The 19,512-nt window shown below is 44.9% G+C and overlaps 1 protein-coding gene across 2 annotated transcripts; it reads left to right on the forward strand.

Moving 5' to 3' along the window:
* The first annotated feature begins 3,963 nt into the window (after positions 1-3,963).
* LOC136665749 (uncharacterized) lies at positions 3,964-18,900 on the forward strand. Of its 2 annotated transcripts, none has more exons than XM_066643476.1 (2): positions 3,964-5,133; positions 18,848-18,900. In XM_066643476.1, exon 1 carries the CDS (start codon positions 4,258-4,260, stop codon positions 5,104-5,106), a length of 849 nt encoding a protein of 282 aa, XP_066499573.1. In that variant the 5' UTR covers positions 3,964-4,257; the 3' UTR covers positions 5,107-5,133; positions 18,848-18,900. The 2 variants fall into 2 exon arrangements, with proteins under 2 accessions (XP_066499573.1, XP_066499574.1); XM_066643477.1 differs by lacking the exon at positions 18,848-18,900 and having other exon boundaries at positions 3,965-4,609; positions 4,694-5,346.
* Positions 18,901-19,512: the final 612 nt, after the last annotated feature.

The following is a 19,512-nucleotide window of genomic DNA, read 5'->3' on the forward strand; positions in this document are numbered from 1 at the left end:
CAACCAACGATTTCCAACAATTTCAGCTTGAGTACTGGTTACCAAACGTCGGGGTGTGACGACTACCGGGCATTGAGTATTACTCATCATAGGCTTAAGGCCACAGATCCCATTTGCGCTGTCACGAATGAAAGGTTTGCTAGGGCACAAGTAGTGAATGTCTTTAGTGAGTGTGCACATAAGCAAATTGGGTACCAGATATAGGTCAGGGTTATCGTCTTGGTATGCTACAAGAGATGTTGTTTTCACACGAACGTAAGCAGAATCTTGCCAGAAGCCAACGTTGACAACATCTTTCAAAAGGTATATGTTTTCAGGCGCCATTATGGGAAGGTTAATAATGAATGCTAATTCTCGGTCTTGAAGATTAACATAAATTGGGATGGCGCTACCTAAGGTATAGGCTAGGTGGGCCTGGAGGTCAGTAACTACTTCTCGAGTTGCTGTAGATAAAATCTCCTGTACTAAGGATAGAGGCACCAGGTAGGGAGGAATTCTCCCCATGGCTAGGCTATCTACAGAGGAGCTGATTTCTTGTAGCATATCAGACAATAACATATTCACAAGCTGGATGTGGGCAAGGTCAAGTTGTACTACTGAAAGCATGGAGTTAACCATCTGGAGCGTTTTGTTCAAGGCGACACTGTGAGCATTGAGCACTACGACGGTGCCACGTAGGGTTTGCCCAATGGTTTGCAGGTGCTGCTGGTGTTTGTCTAATTGGGTTTTAATGTTCGGAATTTCCGCTTGCAATTCCCCTACTTGACGTTTAACAGTGGCTACATTGACGGCATTGACGGCGGACGTTCCGAGACTCGGTAGTGATCCCACAGTTGCAGCTGCCATTAACAATCCGCCTATGAAGCGTTTAGGTCGTTTATTGAAACCATTTAGTTCTGATTGCGTTACGGTGAACTTTTGTAGCTGGCGGAGCATGTGAGTTACGTCTTCTTCAGCATGGCTGATAGCTTCCTCAGTCCATCTATCTCCATTCCGGCCAGTCTGCAGAGTGGTTATCGGTAGGTTTTTGCTACACGCTTCGGCGGGATTCAACCGTACAAATACTCTCTGGGTATGGAGGCGGCAATTAGTGATTAGCAGTCCCGGCTGGTCTTTCAGTATTATTCCTGAGTCAGGACCCGGTTCAATCACTTCAGGGAGCACGGCGGTTCCTAGGGAGCCGACTATCAGGAGAATGAGCAGCGGGGCCATCCTACCGGAAGAGATGCTCATGGTTAGATTTAGGGTATTTACGGCGAGTCGTTTAGACAAATTATACATTTTTTTTTTTTTGATACCCCCCTTTTGATGAAAGTTTCCTAGGGTAAACACTCTATAATAATTGACGATGAGGGACTAGGGTCTTGCACCCTGAGTGTCCTCAGTCTGGTTAGAAGCTCGTTGCCTGCTAAAGAGTGAGAGAAAAAGAGAAAGGGGATAGGAGAACTAAGGTGTGAGTAGAAGGTTGTAGTTGTTCGTTAACTAACACCCTTCCTGCCTTTGGTTCTGTCGTTTATGATCTAACACAAGCGTTAGTATCCCCTACAAGTCCCATGGGGGTTGTGTGTGGTCAGATTTGGTTGCGGTGGACCCATTTGAGTTCAGTACTGCCCCGAGCTTTGTTTATTTTGATCCTGTAAACAATGGGGGACAGTTTGTCTGTTATCTTATAGGGACCGGACCATCGGGGTAGGAATTTGCGGGCCAAATTCCCCCCCTGTTTTTCGCGACCTTCCAACAGGTTGGACAAAGATGTAGTACCATACTTTGTCCCCTATTTGGAGTTCATCGTGGGATGCTTTGTGATCGTAGTACGCTTTGCGACCTTCTGCACTTTTTTCCAGTTTCTGCTGGGCAAAGGCAAAGTTTTGCTTTGAGGTGTTTCTGCAGATCCTCCATATACTGATGAGTGGTGTAGGCTACGGCTATGCTAGCTTCACCTGGCTGATATAACAGATGTAGAGGCAGAGTCATTTGTCTCCCTGTCATCAACTCAAAGGGTGAGACCCCGACCACATCGTGTGGGGTCGCCCGTATGGCCATCAGTACGAGGGGGAGTTTGACATCCCAGTCTCGTTGGTTTGCTGCTACGTACTTTTTCAGTATGCTAACAACAGTTCGGTTGGCTCGCTCTACCTGACCTGAGCTTTGAGGATGGTAGCTAATGTGAAGGCTGGCTTTTACTCCTAAGAGTTGCCAGAGCTGTTGCATGACCTCAGCTGTGAAATGTGTCCCTCTGTCAGAGTCGACACGGCTGGGTAGGCCAAACCGTGAGAAGACATGGTTCATCAGTAAGTATGCAGTGGTTAGCGCTGTGTCATTCGGTGCGGGGAGGCATTCTACCCATTTAGTGAATGCACACGTGACTGTGAGGAAGTACTTGTTACCTCTTACTGTTCGAGTGAGTGGTCCAACCCAGTCTATCTGGAGGTTTGACCAAGGGAAGGATACTCCTTTCTTTTGCAAGGGGGCTCTATGAAGAGGATTCGAGGGTTGAAATTGGCAACATACTAGACAGCCTTTAATGTAGTCAGCCACATCTTTTACCATGTGGGGCCAATATGCCACCTGCCGGAGCGTGTGGTGTGTTGCTTTGACCCCTTTGTGTCCCGCAGATGGGGAGTCATGGGCGTGCATCAGCATCACCCCCCTGTGGCACTGAGGAACCACGAACGTAGGTGAAGTGTGCGAGTCAGTGGCATGAACTAGCAAGCCTTTGACGACTTGGAGGGACGCTCTGGCGCCGTATAGGTCTTTAAGGCCTGGTATGGTGTCAAGATCCTGTGCTGCGATGGGATTAGTAGATGGGTCAGAGACATGGCTAAGCATTTTAGAAATGGATGGGTCTCGAGCTTGGAGAGTAACTAAGTCAGCGTCCGAAAAAGCAGGGTTAATAGAGACAATGGTAGTTTTGGCATTGTCAGGCGACGCCTTTGTTACAGTTCGAGACCGTGTGACAGCTAGGACTTCGATGTCGGGTGGGATTGGATAAAGGGAGGGATTGAATGTCCACGATGTGCCTTCGCGGGCCCCTTGTTTGGCTAAGCTGTCTGCTTGATCATTGAATTCTTTGTCATCTCCCGGGACTCAGGAGTGACCCTTCACTTTCTTCCAGTAGATCTGCAGGTCATGTGTGTCTACCAAGTGTTCGCATGCCGCGAAAAGCTCTTTGTGTTTAACTGGCTTTTTGTTTGACGTGGTGTAGTTGTTGGTTTTCCACAGTCTCAAGTGGCATGTGAAGCTTAGGCGCGCGTAGTTGGAGTCCGTGCAGATCACCAACGTTTTTATGCTTTTCTGGACCGCAGACTGGATTGTGATGAGAATTCCTGCTATTTCAGCATATTGGGAGGACTGAGCACCCAATTTGAAACTTAGGGGTTCGTGAGGCCATTCGTTTATTCCGATAATACCCACCCCTGCCATCAGGGTGTGTTCTCGGCGGAACGAACAACCATCTACATACGCAGTGACAAGGTCTTTGCATGTGTTAGGATCGAAATAGTGGTGGTTAGCCACGGTGGGTAAGAGGGTTTCTGGAGTTTGTGGCACTTGGGAAGGCATGTCTCCTTCGCATCGCCTGCAGGAAGCAAGGCCTGTGCCTAGGGGGCTCTTGTAGTTTTGCGCGTAACGTACTTCTAAGTCAAAGCTTTGGAGAGCCATTAGCCAGGATGCTACTCGAGCGTTAGTTACTACACCCTCTCGAATTCGTTGGCTGTTTAGGAAAGTGACTGGTTGATGATGAGTTTCAACAATCACCTTCTGACCACCTAGGTAGTTGGAGAAATGTTTGACTGCCCACACTGTTGCTAGTAGTGCTTTTTCGCAGTCACTGTATTTGTTTTCGGCAGCCAGCATAGTTTTACTAGCATAGGCTATGACACGTTTGTCTCTGTCGTGTAATTGATACAGACCGGAGCTGAGACAGTGGTCCGAGAACCCTACTTCTAGGTAGAATTCTTTGCTACTGTCAGGATAGGCAAGGCATGGAGCCGTGCACAGTTTTGATTTCAGTGCCTGCATGGCACAGGTACGAGGTCACAGGTACGTCACTTCCGGCTGACTACTCGCGTGCTTGATTTGAAATTGTTTGCTGTTTGTCGCTGTTTTAGTCCTCTAGACGTTTATTTACAATCTCTATTGCATATTCTTTGGCATTGCTTATCCTAGTGTGCTGTCTTCATCATTCCTAACCCACCGTGCTTCTTAACTTCATTTTTTTCGTACATATTATTTCTCATTGTTTATTTTTCTCTCTTCATGGCGCCTGCCGAGGAACGAGCCCTTTCTGAGCTCGGCGCGGAGCTCGAGCAGCTCGGTCGCCGGATTCAGCGTCTCTTGGAGAAGCAGACGGAGCTCCAGCGGGAGAAGACGAGACTCGAGGCAGCCCGCGACGCCTCCTACGTGGCCGTCGCCTCTCCGGCTCCTCTGCCGCGGCGGTTTGCGGGGGTACCCATCTACACGCCTGCACCGGGATGGGAGCGCCAGCGTGGGCGTGGGAAGCCGAGGCCGTCCCCCCCTCCACCGCAGCCAGTCTTCACTTCTGCCAACCGGTTTGAGGTGCTCAGCTCCTGGCCTTCACCTGCTCCAGCGCCGAAGACTAAACAGGACGGTGTTCTTATTATGGGTGATTCAATAGTTAGACATTTAAAAGTGCCGGGGATAAAGAGTAATGCAACCGTGTCTTGTCTCCCAGGCGCACGTGTCCTGGACGTTGCCAGGCGTCTTCCGTCGGCGCTTCGGCAGCGTGAGGACTTCGGCACCGTCGTTCTCCACGTGGGAACGAACGACATCTCCGCCCGCCGCAGCGAGGTCCTGAAGGAGCACTACCGTTCGCTTCTGGATACCGCTCGGAAGAAGACGGATGCTAGGATCATCGTCTCTGGCCCCCTGCCCACCTACCGTCGAGGATGCGAGGCGTTTAGCAGGCTCTTCGGGCTCCACTCCTGGCTCCTGGATTGGTGCGGCACTGTCGGCGTGGACTACGTCGACAACTGGGAGTGCTTTCGTGAGCGTCCGGCCCTGTATCGTTGGGATGGGCTTCATCCGAGTCGTCTAGGATCCGTAGTTCTCTCTGAGAACATTGAGGTGGTTCTGCGCCGGAACTGACTGGTCATTCCCAGTCACATCAGTCAGGTAGGTGGAATGGATAGCGAGCAGGTAAGTAATATTAAAATTCCTAATGTTCCTCCTGACCATCTCTCTACTGCTAGTATGATGAGTAGCATGTCCATGTCACCCACTCTGATTAACGCTAATAAATTTTTCAGCATTGAGACTGTGTCGGTTCCCCGCAAAGCTTGTTATCACAAACGCCCAAAAATCAGTTTTAACAACCTAATTAGAATTAACACCAAGGCACTGCAGCCAACGCAATATTTCAGCACTTCCAGCATTAAATTAGGGCTTTTAAATATACGATCTCTAACATCCAAAGCACTCACTGTCTGTGATATTATTACTGATAACAAACTCTATGCATTATGTCTCTGCGAAACATGGGCTAAAGCCAATGAATACATTGCCCTAAATGAGTCCACTCCCCCTGGCTTCAGCTATTACAGTTGCCCACGAACATCTGGTCGTGGTGGTTGTGTAGCCACAATTTATGACCCTACCATTGACACAACACAAAAATCTAGTTATGATACTAAATCCTTTGAAGTACTTACTCTTAAAGTCACTGCATCAAAAAGGAAGCACTCTTTTACGCTCATCACAATCTATCGTCCTCCTGGCCCTTATACAGAATTTCTTTGTGAATTTGCTGATTTCCTTTCAAGTGTAGTTATCGTATCAGAAAAGGCCTTAATTGTTGGTGATTTCAATATTCACTTTGAGAAGGACCATGATCCACTTAAAATTGCATTTGAATCAATTTTGGATGCGCTAGGGTTCACTCAGAATGTTACTGGGCCCACTCATCAATGCAAACACACATTGGACCTAGTGTTAACACGGGGCATTGAGATAAAGAATCTATCCAATCTCTCGCTACATGAGACCATCTCTGATCACCATCTAATCACATATGAAATTGCGTTAAACTTTGATATTTGTCCACAACCACGCTATATTAGAAAGCGCACTATAACATCCTCAACAGTTAGTGATTTTATCAACAACCTTCCAGACCTTACCACCATTTCTTTTCCAACTCACCCAAATGACCTGGAGCTCATTACAAACAACCTACACCACTTATTGTGTACAAACCTAGATAGTGTTGCACCAGTCAAGACAATTTAGAGAGAAAAGGCTTGCTCCATGGTACAGTGACAGCACGCGTGCATTAAAACTGGCTGCTCGTAACCATGAACGTAAATGGAGACACACAAAACTAGAATGTTTCCGAATTGCATGGCAGCACAGCCTCACCGACTACAAACATGCCTTATCTAAAGCCAAATCACAGTACATCTCTTCCCTTATAGAAAACAACAAAGACAACCCTAGATTCCTTTTTAGCACTGTATCAAATCTAATTGGAAACAAAAAGGAAATCAACCCCATTGTTCCCTCTGATTTCTGTAGCAATGACTTTATGAGGTTTTTTAATGATAAAATTGCTTGCATTCGCCTCAAAATCCAAAATCAGTCCAAAGTCACATCGGCTCTCGTAGATGAACCCCCTGCCAGCTCTGAGGTGCACTTAGACTACTTGAATTCTGTCGATGAAAATGACTTGCTTAGTTTAATTAGCTCATCTAAATCAACTACATGCTTACTGGATCCTGTACCAACACAATTATTTAAACAAATTTTACCTAAAGTCATTAGACCATTGCTCACAATAATAAACTCATCCCTCAACATTGGATATGTACCAAAACCTCTGAAACTAGCGGTAATCAAACCAATTATTAAAAAACCCAATCTTGACCCTCTTGTACTCGCAAACTACAGGCCAATATCAAACCTCCCTTTTATTGCTAAGATTCTAGAAAAAGTCGTGTCACAGCAGTTGTGCTTTTACCTACAAAACAATGACATTCATGACATTTTTCAATCTGGATTTAGACCAAATCACAGCACAGAAACGGCTCTAACAAGAGTAACTAATGACTTACTCCTTTCACATGATAAGGGCTATATCTCTATTCTGGTGCTGCTTGACCTTAGTGCAGCATTTGATACCATAGATCATGTGATGCTTCTTGATAGGCTGGAAAATCTGGTAGGAATAAAAGGATCTGCCCTCTCTTGGTTCAGATCTTATTTATCCGATCGTTACCAATTTGTTTATCTGAATAATAAATCCTCTAATCATACTTTAGTTAAATATGGTGTCCCACAAGGATCAGTGCTTGGCCCTGTATTGTTCACACTCTACATGCTGCCACTGGGTAGACTAATCCGTAAGCATGGGATTCAATTCCACTGTTATGCTGATGACACACAACTGTATATATCAGCCAAACCCAATGATGTTGCTTGTCTACGTAAAATAACAGAATGTCTAACTGAAATTAAAGACTGGATGATGCAAAACTTTCTCATGTTAAATTCTGATAAAACTGAGGTCTTGTTACTAGGTACAGATACTCAGATACATTCACTCAGAAATGCTGCTATTAATCTTGATAATTCAACAGTAAAACACAATGCCATTATTAAAAACTTAGGTGTAGCCTTTGATTCGACTCTCACATTTGATACCCACATATCCAATACAGTCAAAACCGCCTTCTTCCACCTACGCAATATTGCCAAAATTCGGCATATTTTATCATTAAAAGATGCAGAGAAACTAGTGCATGCTTTTATAACTTCACGTCTAGACTACTGCAATGCGCTCCTGGCAGGGAGCTCGTGCAAAGCGTTACACAAGCTTCAGTTAGTTCAAAATGCAGCAGCCAGGGTGCTCACTAGAGCTAGAAAATTTGAACATATCACCCCAGTTCTCTCGTCCCTACACTGGCTACCTGTAAAATTTCGCATTGACTATAAAATACTCCTCTTAGCTTATAAATCTCTAAACAGTTTAGGCCCGCAGTATCTTACTGAACTTCTCATACCTTATCGCCCGTCACGTACACTTCGTTCACAGGATGCCCATCTACTCTTTGTTCCTCGCATTAAGAAAAACACAGCAGGAGGAAGAGCCTTTTCTCACAAAGCTCCTCAACTCTGGAATAGCCTTCCGGTTACTGTTCGGGGCTCAGACACACTCTCAATCTTTAAATCTAGATTAAAAACCTACCTTTTCAAACAAGCTTTTGGTTAATCACTCACCTTCAGGTTACTCCTTCTATATTGGTGTTCGGGCTGGTTTTCATATTATCACTGTTCTGTATTAATCCTGTCATATCACCATAGCTACAGCATTCTTAGTTAGCTTTGTAGTACCTGCCAACAACGCTGTCTGTCGCTGGGTTCTCTTGCCTGACCAGTGGAAGCTTTTTTCGCAGGACAAATTTCCCCGTTCTTTACCATGACCCTACTAACCTTTTGTATTTTTATTTGTTCCCTTTGTCTGGCTTTCTTTCTCCTGTCTCTCTCTCATGCTTTGAGATGTCCTGCTGCTCTCCAGGTTTTGCCCTGATCCAGCCCGTGTCCTGTACAAGATCCTGGCCTTGCTAAGACTCATACATCACTAATATCATCATCCTCACCATTTTCATTTCTACTTCTCCATCATCACTAATATACTACATTTATATTACTATAACCCCTTCACTTTTACTTCTGTTCTCTATTGTGTCTCCGGTGTCGACCCGAGGAGGATGGGTTCCCCGTATGAGTCTTGGTTCCTTCCAAGGTTTCTTCCTCGTGTGCTGAGGGAGTTTTTCCTTGCCACTGTTGCCCCTGGCTTGCTCATAGGAGGCTTGGACCCGGATCTCTGTAAAGCTGCTTTGTGACGACTTTTTGTTGTGAAAAGCGCTATATAAATAAAATTTGATTGAATAAATAAATTTGATTGATGGCGTGTTCCTGGGCTTCGCCCCAGGTGAACGGAGTATCCTTTTTCAGGAGGTCATAAAGTGGACGAGCTAGGTCCGCATGGTTCTCTATGAATTGTCGTGAGTAGTTGCATACTCCTAAGAAACTGCGGCGTTCCTTAAGATTGGTGGGTGCTGCGAGGTTTGTTACCCCTTGCACTCGACTCACTTGTGGTTCAACACCATCAGTGCTTACGAGCAGACCGACGTAATTTACTTTTGTTCTGCACCACTGACATTTGGAGAGTGATATTTTCGCACCTGCTGTTGTAAGCTGGTCAAGAACATGATCAATCTCGTCAATGTGTGCCTGTAGGGAGTGGTTATGCATGAGTATGTCATCCACATATATGAGGGTGCCTCGCTCGCGGGCATCAGGGCATGCTTTATTTAAGAAGATGTTAAACTCCGAGGGTGAGTTGGCATATCCAAAAGGGCACCGAGTGAATGTGTACTGTCGGTTTGCGAAAGTGAAAGCGAGCTTGTGTTGGTCTTCTGCTTGCACCGGGATGGTCCAGAAGCCAGAGGCTACATCGATGGTGGAAAAGTATTTAGCGTTTCGGACCGAGGGAAGTTCTTGCTCCAATTGTGTCATCGGCCATCGAGACAAGGGAACTTGTTGATTTAGTTTCCGATAGTCGATGGTTAAGCGCCATTTACCATTTGGTTTTATGACGGGCCATAATGGTGCTGAATATGTGCTGTTGCAGGGTCGAATTATGCCCTTTTCCAGCAAGTCATCAATGATTTCTTGTACCGGTTCATAGGATGCCAACGGAATTTTGTATTGGCGGACAAACGTGGGTGGTGCTCCTGGACGAGTGGGAATGCGCACTGAATGAATGTCAGTGAGACCACAGTCCGTTGAATCTTTGGAAAAAGATTTTTGATATTTAAGGAGCACTTCACAGAGTTTCTCACGTTCTTCTTTGCTTTGGAGGGCGTCGGCCTCCTTTAGAACTTGTTCGACTTGGATACGGAATTCGGAGTCAGATAGTTCTTTCGAAGTACGTGGATTTGAAGTGTTTTCTCCCCCTTCGGGAAGAAGAGATGGTTCCTGGGAGGATTCCGGGAATGAATCTAAAGAAAGAACCGTGACCGTCATTTGATTGTCGTCAGCGAGATCTATCCTGCAAATGGCGTCGTTACTCATGTCCAGAGCTGAGAAGAGAGCAACCGCTCTTGTCGGATGAGTGTAGAACACCTTTGATTCTGGATGATCAAGAAGAAGGGATCCAGGCATTGGTCCTATGATCGGAATTCGCAACTCGAAGTCATGGAATTTCGTACTGACTAACCAACCCAGAGGGGATGAGTGAGGGATCGTCAAGGGTTGAGTGGTTTCATTCCGTACGAATAGATAGGTGGATCTTGCTCGTGTTTCCACCAAAGGTGTGGCTTCGAGGGTGAGGCCTAGTTCGAAGAACTGAGGTGATGGTTGGAAAAGTGCATGCGCGTGGCTTAAGTGTTGGCCAGGTCGCATGACTAAGCGGATGGGTACATTTGTGGTGTTAGCAGGTACCACAAGTGAACCTTGGTTAGTGACCTGACATACCTCGGGAATAGTTTGTCCTGAGCCTAGGTTGCTGAGATCGGAGGACCAGGTTTCCATTGAAACATCAGTCAAAGACCACAGCACGCTATTGAGGGTGTCTACGTGGACGTCGAGGCGCACCAAGAAGTCACTTCCAATGTAAACGTCGTGCGGCAAGTCAGGGACGACTAAGAAATAATGGGTGATTACCCTTTTGTTCCACTGGACAGTTAAAGCGCAAATTCCGTCACTGGGTGACATCACTTTTGATGTCGGGTTAAGAGGGAAACCTCTTAACCTTAAATCATTAAGATGATAGTCCTGTATTGTGAGACCATTCACGATGGGAAGGCCGGGAGCGTCTGTTGTGGACGGCTGTGTGAAAGTGCACAGGAATGTGTTCCGTTGTTCTAACATGGCACTAGGGGGCCAGGGAGAGACTGCTGTCTCTGGTGTGGCCGCCATGGGCTCAGTTTCCTCTTCCTCGAAGTGAGGGATCTGACTTGGTGGATCTCCTATTGATTCAGGCCGGATTTCGAGACGGCAACACTGAGCTTCCCGGTGGTGTGGGGTGCAGATGGGTAAAGGCTCACGCACTTGTGCCCAGATCTTTGACCTTTTGAAATCAATCAGTGGTTCGAATCGATTAAGGAGATCTTTGCCGATGAGGAAGGGAATTGTTTCGAGAGGAGACACATGGACTGGATGCACTAACGTCATTGGCCCAATGGCTAAGTGTATTAGTGCCATAGATTGGATAGTGAGGCCTGCATGTGAGTACGGCTGAATTTTAAGAGAACAGTTTTGGAGCTGTATCTCGCGATTTTCACGCCGCGCAATGGCTCGAACCTGGTGGAACAAGGCGGAAGACATGAGCGTGACATCTGATGCAGTGTCCAACAGGGCCCCATGTACTAGCCTTCTCTCCACAATGGTGGACAAATAGAATTTGCGTGCAACCCCTTTCTCAGTTAAGTGTCCCATGAATTGTCGGACGGGTGTGTCGCCTTCAATGACTGAAGGGTCATTTGGCGTTAAACCTTCTTTACCGTCTAACTGAACAACTAAAACAGCACTGGAGGGTGGTTGCGAGTCACCCCCCTGTATCATTGGGTCTTCAGTGTTTGTTTGGGTCACGAGGAGATTCCACGGTGCGCTAGAAGACGGAGCTTCGCTTGTCACTTCTCCTACATAACTCTCTAACATTTCTGGGGTGTTAGAGGATGGCTTTGGGTTAGACCGCACGGAGGTGATAGAAAGAACGTCAGGTTTTTTCTTTTTCTCTTTACAGATCATTGCAAGCATTCGGCGGATGTCCTCTAACTCCTTAGAGCTGAATTCCTTGCCTTTAAGCTTGTCTTTAGTGTGATTTTCTTTATTTTGATACCAGTACTTCTCTTTCTTTTCTCTATTGGAATCAGAAAGCTGGTTCGGAGCTGTTCACTCATATCCCTTATGGGGATGTGATGGTTTTCCACGGCCCGCACCGCGGTTTTCTACCGGGTAATAGTCACGACCATACCCAGCCCTGTCCCGAGGGTTCTCCAAATCTTTGGCGTGATTTCTGTCTGGCCTGCGAGGAGGGTAGCGCTTGTATTGGTGTGAGGGCGGATGAGGTTTTGGGCCCTCACTAGTCCATGGAGTGGAGGAAGGATCCAGGGCGGATCTTTGTGGATCAGCCTGGGTGGCACCTTCTAACTCTAAATGTGGGGAGTTGGAGTCGACATTGAAGACTTGGGGTATTTCGGACCGCCTGTTGGGAATTTGTTGGGATTTTAGGAAACCTCTGAGTGCTAAATCGCGCAGCTGTCTGCTAGACAGGGTGCGAGGGCAAGCTGAGACACCCAACTGATGACTGGTGTGGGGATGGAGGTTTTGGATAAATAGTGATTTGAAATTTAACTTTTCCTCCATTCCGGAGTCATTTCTAGGTCCGAAGTACGCCTGTCTGAGTCGGTTATAATATTGCTGAGGGGATTCCTGGCATTGCTGTTTTATGTTCAAAGCAGCGGCCAGTCCGGTCTGCGACAGGTGATTGGAGAATTCTTCCTCCAATGCTTGGCACAGCACATCATATCGCGCTTTTACATAGTCTGGCTGACGTTCAATGAAGTTACTGACGTCTCGGTTGGAGGTCAGTTTAATCACGTATAGTCTGTCATCTATGGTGATCCCGGGGAACCTTTGGAGGTAGAAGTCATCGTGATTTTATCTAGGTCCTTGTATGAGGGACCGTGAGAGGGTGAAGGTTGAGGGGACCAGACACTGGGTTGCAGTGCTCTGGGTCTAGCAGGGCGGTGTAAGGGACGGCTGACAGGAGACACAGGGGAAGGTGAAATACCCGTTGATACCAGAGGAGGTGCTGCAGCAGCTCTAAAGGTTACGGTCCCTGAGTCTGGTTCCTGATCCTCACTATCTTCCTGCTGGCCTTGTCTTTCTGTAGCGGCACTAGGTGGCACATCAGGTGTGACCTGGGGCAGTGTGTTCCCTTCAGCTATTTCGCTTTGAAGTCGACTTAGCTCTGCCTCTACCTTTGCCTGCTGTCGCCGTGATACGTCGAGCTCACGTTCACTGGCCCTGAGCTGTACTACAGCGAGGAGGGCTATTTGACCTAATGCCTCAGTTAGGGGCTTGCCCTTGAGGATGTCGGTTAAGTGGTTCTCTACCCATTTAGCCACCAGGTGGTCACGATGGGCCTGTGAGGTTTTCTGCACAGTTTCTGCGAGTCCAGGCATCACATCACTGGTGATGCTGATCAAAACAGAGAATGCCTCATCCCACAAACCTTCTACATATACTTCCGAGGAAAAAGTCCCTTCTGCCATGTTAGCTGTGTTTTAACTGCAAGGTATAACTTAATTCTATTTAGTTCGGATTAATTCTGTTAATCCCTTTACTAACTAAATCGAACTAACTTCACCTGTACCGAGTGCTCTAAGAGTAACTGTTAGTATGTATGGTGTTAGAGTTCACTTGTGAATCTCTAAGGGAAGTCTGTTAGTAGGAGAGGGTGGAATGACAGTTGCTATACGCAAGTGAGTAAGAAGAGAGAAAAAAATTTTATTAATAAAATTTTTCCAATAATTAAAATTATTAAAAATATTTTATTAAAGAATTGTCGAAAAATTTGGATTAAAGAATTTTACATTTAAGTAAGATTTATTACTAGATATAATTTCCAATTAAGGAATTATGAAAGTAAAAGACTTTTCCGAATTGAAGAATTATTAAGAATAGCAAGATTAAAAGACTCTCTCTTTTAACTGCGTTTGTGATCTGGTATCAAGTTAAAGTGTCAATCTCTAATTACTGCACACTGTCTGCTGTAGTTGTATCAACTTATTATGCTTCCAAGCCTTTACTTGTAATTATTCAGATGTGCAGAGTTTAGAGACAGCCACTAGAGCTGTGATACCAGGTATATCAGTGTGAACTGGTTGACAATTTCAATTGCGATAGCAAGTTTCTCCACTAGAGGGTACTGAAGGTAAGTCTGAATGGCAACAGCAAGCTTCAGTATTTAAGTTGAACTTAAATTGTAATACCAGACTGGGACACCAGAGGGTGACAAGCAAGTTACAATGCAATAGCAGCAATGGACACCAGTCGGCGCTGGTGGGAATCCCAATAGACACGGCACGAGCAGACAATATAACACAAATGGGAATTTCCACTGTAGCGGGAAGTTTCAACACTAGAGGGCCTTATCAAGTTAAAATCTAAAATTGGATAAAGATTTTAAACGCTCAGATACTTTATAAAAAAAATAAAAATTAAAATTTTAAAAGGGGAACAGAGATTTTACACTAAGGTATTTTAAAAGAATTTCATCTGTAATGACAACTTTTAAACACCAGAGGGCTGCTAAACACTTATGTTGTCTCGGCGGACAACCTCCCAACCACTAGAGGGTGTACGGGAATCAACCGTCGAGGGAAACACCACTTGACCACAAGGAGGAGCACGGGAGGACACGCTTCAATAGACGCTAGTTATGAAGTATTTTTCCCTGCAATTACGCACTTATACCACAAGAGGGAATTTGTCTTCCTCTGTTTTGGGGGCGTTTTGAATTTCCCTCCTTAGTTTCAGCTCCGCCCCTTCAAAGGGGTTCGTTCCTTTTCTGAATACGAGTTCAGTCTAACAGGAACAGCTGACAAGAGCAGATCGCTCTTCACACAAGCCGTATTTTCGGCTGTTTAATAACCTCCCAATCGCCTAGCGCGCGATCTCGTTATTAACGCTGATAGCGACCCAGTTTAAAACAAACGGAGGTGTTCGGTTCGGTGGTCTCACTTCGCCGGAATTTCGCGGCAGGAGGTCGAATCCGACGGCAAAGTCTTAAAAGCGGAGTTTCGCGCAGTTTAGACGTACCCAGGCCTCAATTTAATGCATGCAAAATGGCGCAGAGCCGCGCTCTTCAAAAACAACCAAGCTTATTTTCTAACCGGTATATATCACAACAGTTTTTCAAAAGTAACAAACACAAGACGAAATTGCCCACATCAAGCTTTGAATCTCAATCGTTATTCAGCAACACAACAGCGGAAAGTATTTCATTAACCCAAGCTGAGATTGTTTCAGTGTTTCACAGTTTGTACATTAAAAGCCTTTTTCCTGGCCTCGCTTGGGCGCCAATAAATTTTTTATTATATATATATGTAGTGTAATATATATATATATATATATATTTATAATTTGTTTTTATAGCGTTGACCTTATTCAAACTCCTCCAATCTCTGATATTTGACTTAATGAAATTAATTAAAATTTATAATTGGCTTAAGCAATTAAAACATTGATAATTAGTTTGAGAATGAATAATAATCATGCTAAATGAGTACTTCAGGATTTTCAGGAAAATAATGAACAAATTGCAAACACTGTGACTTCAAATAATGAGAGTTTTATTAATAAAGAGAAGATATTTAATTAACATAGCGTAGCCTTGTAATCTCCAGACATCAAAGCAGGGGAAGCCGATTCGACTGCGGCGATACGCTAGGCACTCTAACTTGTGACTAATGTGTTACTAACTAAGGTTTAATTAATACAGAATTTATCAAGAACTTAATTCGATTTTCAGCTCTGGAAATGCATAAGTTTAGCTTACTTTTTCGTCGGTTTTCACCACTCGCTTGGATGCAGAGGCTCTCTGAGGTCCTGGGAGTGAAGGCGTCTCACTTAGTCTCGCGGTTTTTACCGCAGAAGCGTCCAGGCTGAGTCAGCGTGGAAATCCTTCTTAGTTGGTTAAGTTGTCTTGGGCGTACTCTGAGTGTGATGACGCAGGCGGCAGGATCCTCTCTTCGGCTTTCTGTTCGGAGTGGGAGAGTCCAAAATATGGACGTCTTAGACGAAAGGTTCGCTAGTTACTGCAGCTCCAGAACTGAAAATCGCTCCAATAAACTCACTTATTCTAAGACTTTCTGGTATCTCGGCAGTGTTTCCTTACTCTGGCCACGAATAAGTTCGCCTGCTTCGATCAGTCATGAGATTAAACTTAGATTGGGCTATAAGACATAGACACGATTAAGAGAAAAGAGATATTCAAAACGCTTGACGCATTATTAAAACTTCATACGATCAGTCAAGACGTCTCTTGTGAGCTTTTCTGAAGTCTGAGATTTTTCTTTGTTTCTTTGTCGGCGTGGAGAAGAAAGCATCTCTTTGTTGTTTCAAAGTTTCTCGGATTTTCTCGCTGTTATTGTTGTCTTGAACTGTTACTTCTGTTCTGTCGAGCTCTCGTGGTTCTTCTTCTCTGCTAACTGCTTACTGCTTTGTGAGCAGTCGAGCTGCTGTTTTTCAAAGTCAGCGCGATCACGCCCTAATGGGAGGCATTAATACATTTGTTTATACACAAATAATCAGAGTTTGACTATTTTCCGCTATTGTTTTAGGCGACCCCGAGCGAGGCGTAGTTTCGCCAGTGTCCATTTGGGGTCGCTGTTGGTCCATGTGTAGGTTGTCGTTTAGATGAGTCAATGGGGTTCAACTCGAGGTCACCCCTTCTAAACATCTGCTGATTCCCGTGGGAGATAACGAGAGACATTGAGGTGCCACTTTGTCATAAACGGGATTATAACCCTTCCTTTTGTTTGAGGTTCCTGTCTCTTAAAAGCATTATAAAATAGGTTATCTCCTGAAGAGAGGGGGTCGTTGGGACCATGTTACTTGAAAGTGTCCCTCTCAAGTCCTTTGATGTTTAGCTTATGTGTGTGCGGGCTGTAGGGTCTTGCACCCCCGCGGGCACAAACAATCCTGTGGAATGTGACTTGGTCGCAGACGAAAGGTCTTCTTCAGAATGGAAAAGTTTTAATTCAAAACTTTTCATTTCTTCATTTCGATCTGGTTGTCTGGTATTTGGTCCATACTCCACTACAAGAGGATCCAAGCAGTTACAGAAAACAAGAGGGAAAAATAATCTCATACACATCAATGACTCTACATTTTCAGATGCTTTAAACAACACAGAGGCAGTGGGCTCCCACTTCCCCCCAGGTGATGAAGCACTGTCTGTGACTGTGGCTGATGTGATGAGAACCCTCCTGAAGTTTAATAAGAAGTTGAACCAGTAAAAGTCTAGGGGGAATCACCCCATCCTCTTTTATGCTCTTTACTGACAAAGGCAATTCAAACTCTCTTTAGACCGACAACAAAAATAATAATAATAAATATACCCCAGAAAATGCTAACTACACAGGGTATAGCAACTAAATTCACAACCAGACTAAACTGAACAACAATAAACAACAACACAAATATAAGTCCCTATTCCCTGGGGGTGCAGGACATGTCCAATCCCACAACAGACCGCAGAGGCAAAGGAGCTGCAGCTGAGAAACTGTTAAATGTATGAGGTTCTCTGTAATTTGTCATGTAAGAATTGTTCACTGTAAGAATTCTCAGATGTACCAGAGTCATGAAAGACATTCAGGTGAAGTGTGATGTCATGGACACCTTGAAGCCACTGAATGAGGGGCTGTATGAGAATTGATGCAGCACTCACCAGAGTTTCCTGTGCACTTTATTGTTTAGAACACAAAGTCATAAGAACATACATAAAATATGCAGCAAAATAAAGTGTTTGTCATCTTTAATAAAATCAGATTTATTTATAGATCAGATTGGTTTCTCTTGATGGTTCACAATCATAAATGTGAGTGACTTGTATCTGTCTGTAATGTGAAAGAATCTGGGGGTTGAAGTAGGACCATGGGCACTGCTTGTTCATTGGGCTCAGAATTTGGTGCTACGCCCCTGTGTGTGTGTGTGGTGTGTGTGTGGTTCCATCCCAAATGGGTCCCTATGCCCTGTGTAGTGCAGGATGTAGGTCCTAAATAACAGCATCTACACCAAAGTGCTGCACAATATGTCAAGAGCAGTGTACAGCAGGTGCAATTGCTCTAAGACTGCAAGGGAAGCTCAGCTTCCCTTAAAATGTCAAAAAATAAGTGATGAAATATATTCTGTTGTGTGTACATGTCATTGAATTAATCTGCACGACAACGCGCTCAACTTTTGTTCAGAATCTACTTCTTATCACTGGTAAAGACGCGGCTTTCCTCTCAATCATTCCCTTCACAGTGCTTTAAACAGTGAGGAAAGTTCAATAGCGAAGCAGCGAAGTGCAGCGAAACGAGACGAGTCATTGGATAAATGCTGGGCTTTGTCCCGCCCATCGGACGCTCAGCGTCTCTGGGGGTCTATGGGGCAGTGGGCTGGCCTCGGCTGGCCCGGACACTCAGCTTCTGCATGATGATTGGATGATCTCTCTGAGGCTGAATCCCTTTTTGATTGACAGCGAAATGAGCGAATCAGCGATACTTTGGTGTAAAGATCCGGAGTTGAACCGGAGATTTTCTTAAACCTCTTAGCCGCATTTTCTTTATTAAAAACGACTAGCGACAAATCGAGCTTCTATTTCTGGTGGGTTTTTTGTAGCTGCTTGTGTTTGAAGACTGACTTCTATCACTCTTTCTGACTTCTATCGCAGTTTCTGTCCAGCGGGTGCTGCTGAGCCCCTCCACCGTCACAAAGCACTCACAGGCGGACACACTTCACATGGGCCAAGGCCGTTTAAGCAGCCTAGCTCTGCTGGCCATTGAGAGGACACTAGTCAAGTCCCTGGAAAAGACGCCTTGTTGGTAGGACAGGGTCACAGATCATTTTCTTGAAAAGGAACGGAGGGTAGAATTTACGTATAAATAAACCGACACATTTTATGATGTAAGCCGAAATTGAGCTTCCCCTCCTTGAAAGACCAGCATCCGCCACTGGTGTACAGGGAAAAAGACACGTGAAATTCGATCAGACTGTTCACATTCATGACAAATATGCTTGAATCTCATTCATATCCCATGTATATATCCTATAGGACCAAATCAAATTTGAAAAGACTGGATTTGACATGTCCACACCGCCCTGAAATGATCAGATTTGAGTCACACCAGTCAATGGCAATGTGAGTTTATTCTTAGCCCCAGCTCTGACCAACTTGGTGATGTCAGATAAAGTCAGATGAGATTACAAAGTGGATCGAATATTTTATGGTGTACAATTAGAAAAAAGGTACATTATTGCTCCTAAAGTTACATACTGTGAAAATATACCTTTCAAGAAACAGCTGTAGTTTTAGAGTCCATTTGTGTTACCTAAAAGTACATTACATTTTCTTCTCCAAAAACGTCAGGTGAAAATTTGTATGCTTCTTCTCTCTCTCTCTCTCTCTCTCTCTCTCTCTCTCTGTCTCTCTCTCTCTCTCTCCTCTCTCTCTCTCTCTCTCTCTCTGTATTTTAAAGCAGAGGAAGTGGTGTTTAACACAGTGCAGTATGTGAGCAGTATGGAGTTCAGTCGTCTGTGTGTGATGTTCTGTAAGTAGTAAAAGTTCTGTTTATAACCACTGAGTGCAGCAGAGGAGAGAAGCAGACACAATCTTTAATGTATATCAGACGTTATTGAACAGGTTTACATGGAAATTTACCTCATTAGTTAGTTAGTTAAACCTCATAAACTTATTTCACAGGCAGGATGTGTTTGGTC

The sequence above is a fragment of the Hoplias malabaricus genome, chromosome 14, assembly GCF_029633855.1.
Source record: "Hoplias malabaricus isolate fHopMal1 chromosome 14, fHopMal1.hap1, whole genome shotgun sequence".
In the NCBI taxonomy this organism is placed as follows: Eukaryota; Metazoa; Chordata; class Actinopteri; order Characiformes; family Erythrinidae; genus Hoplias; species Hoplias malabaricus.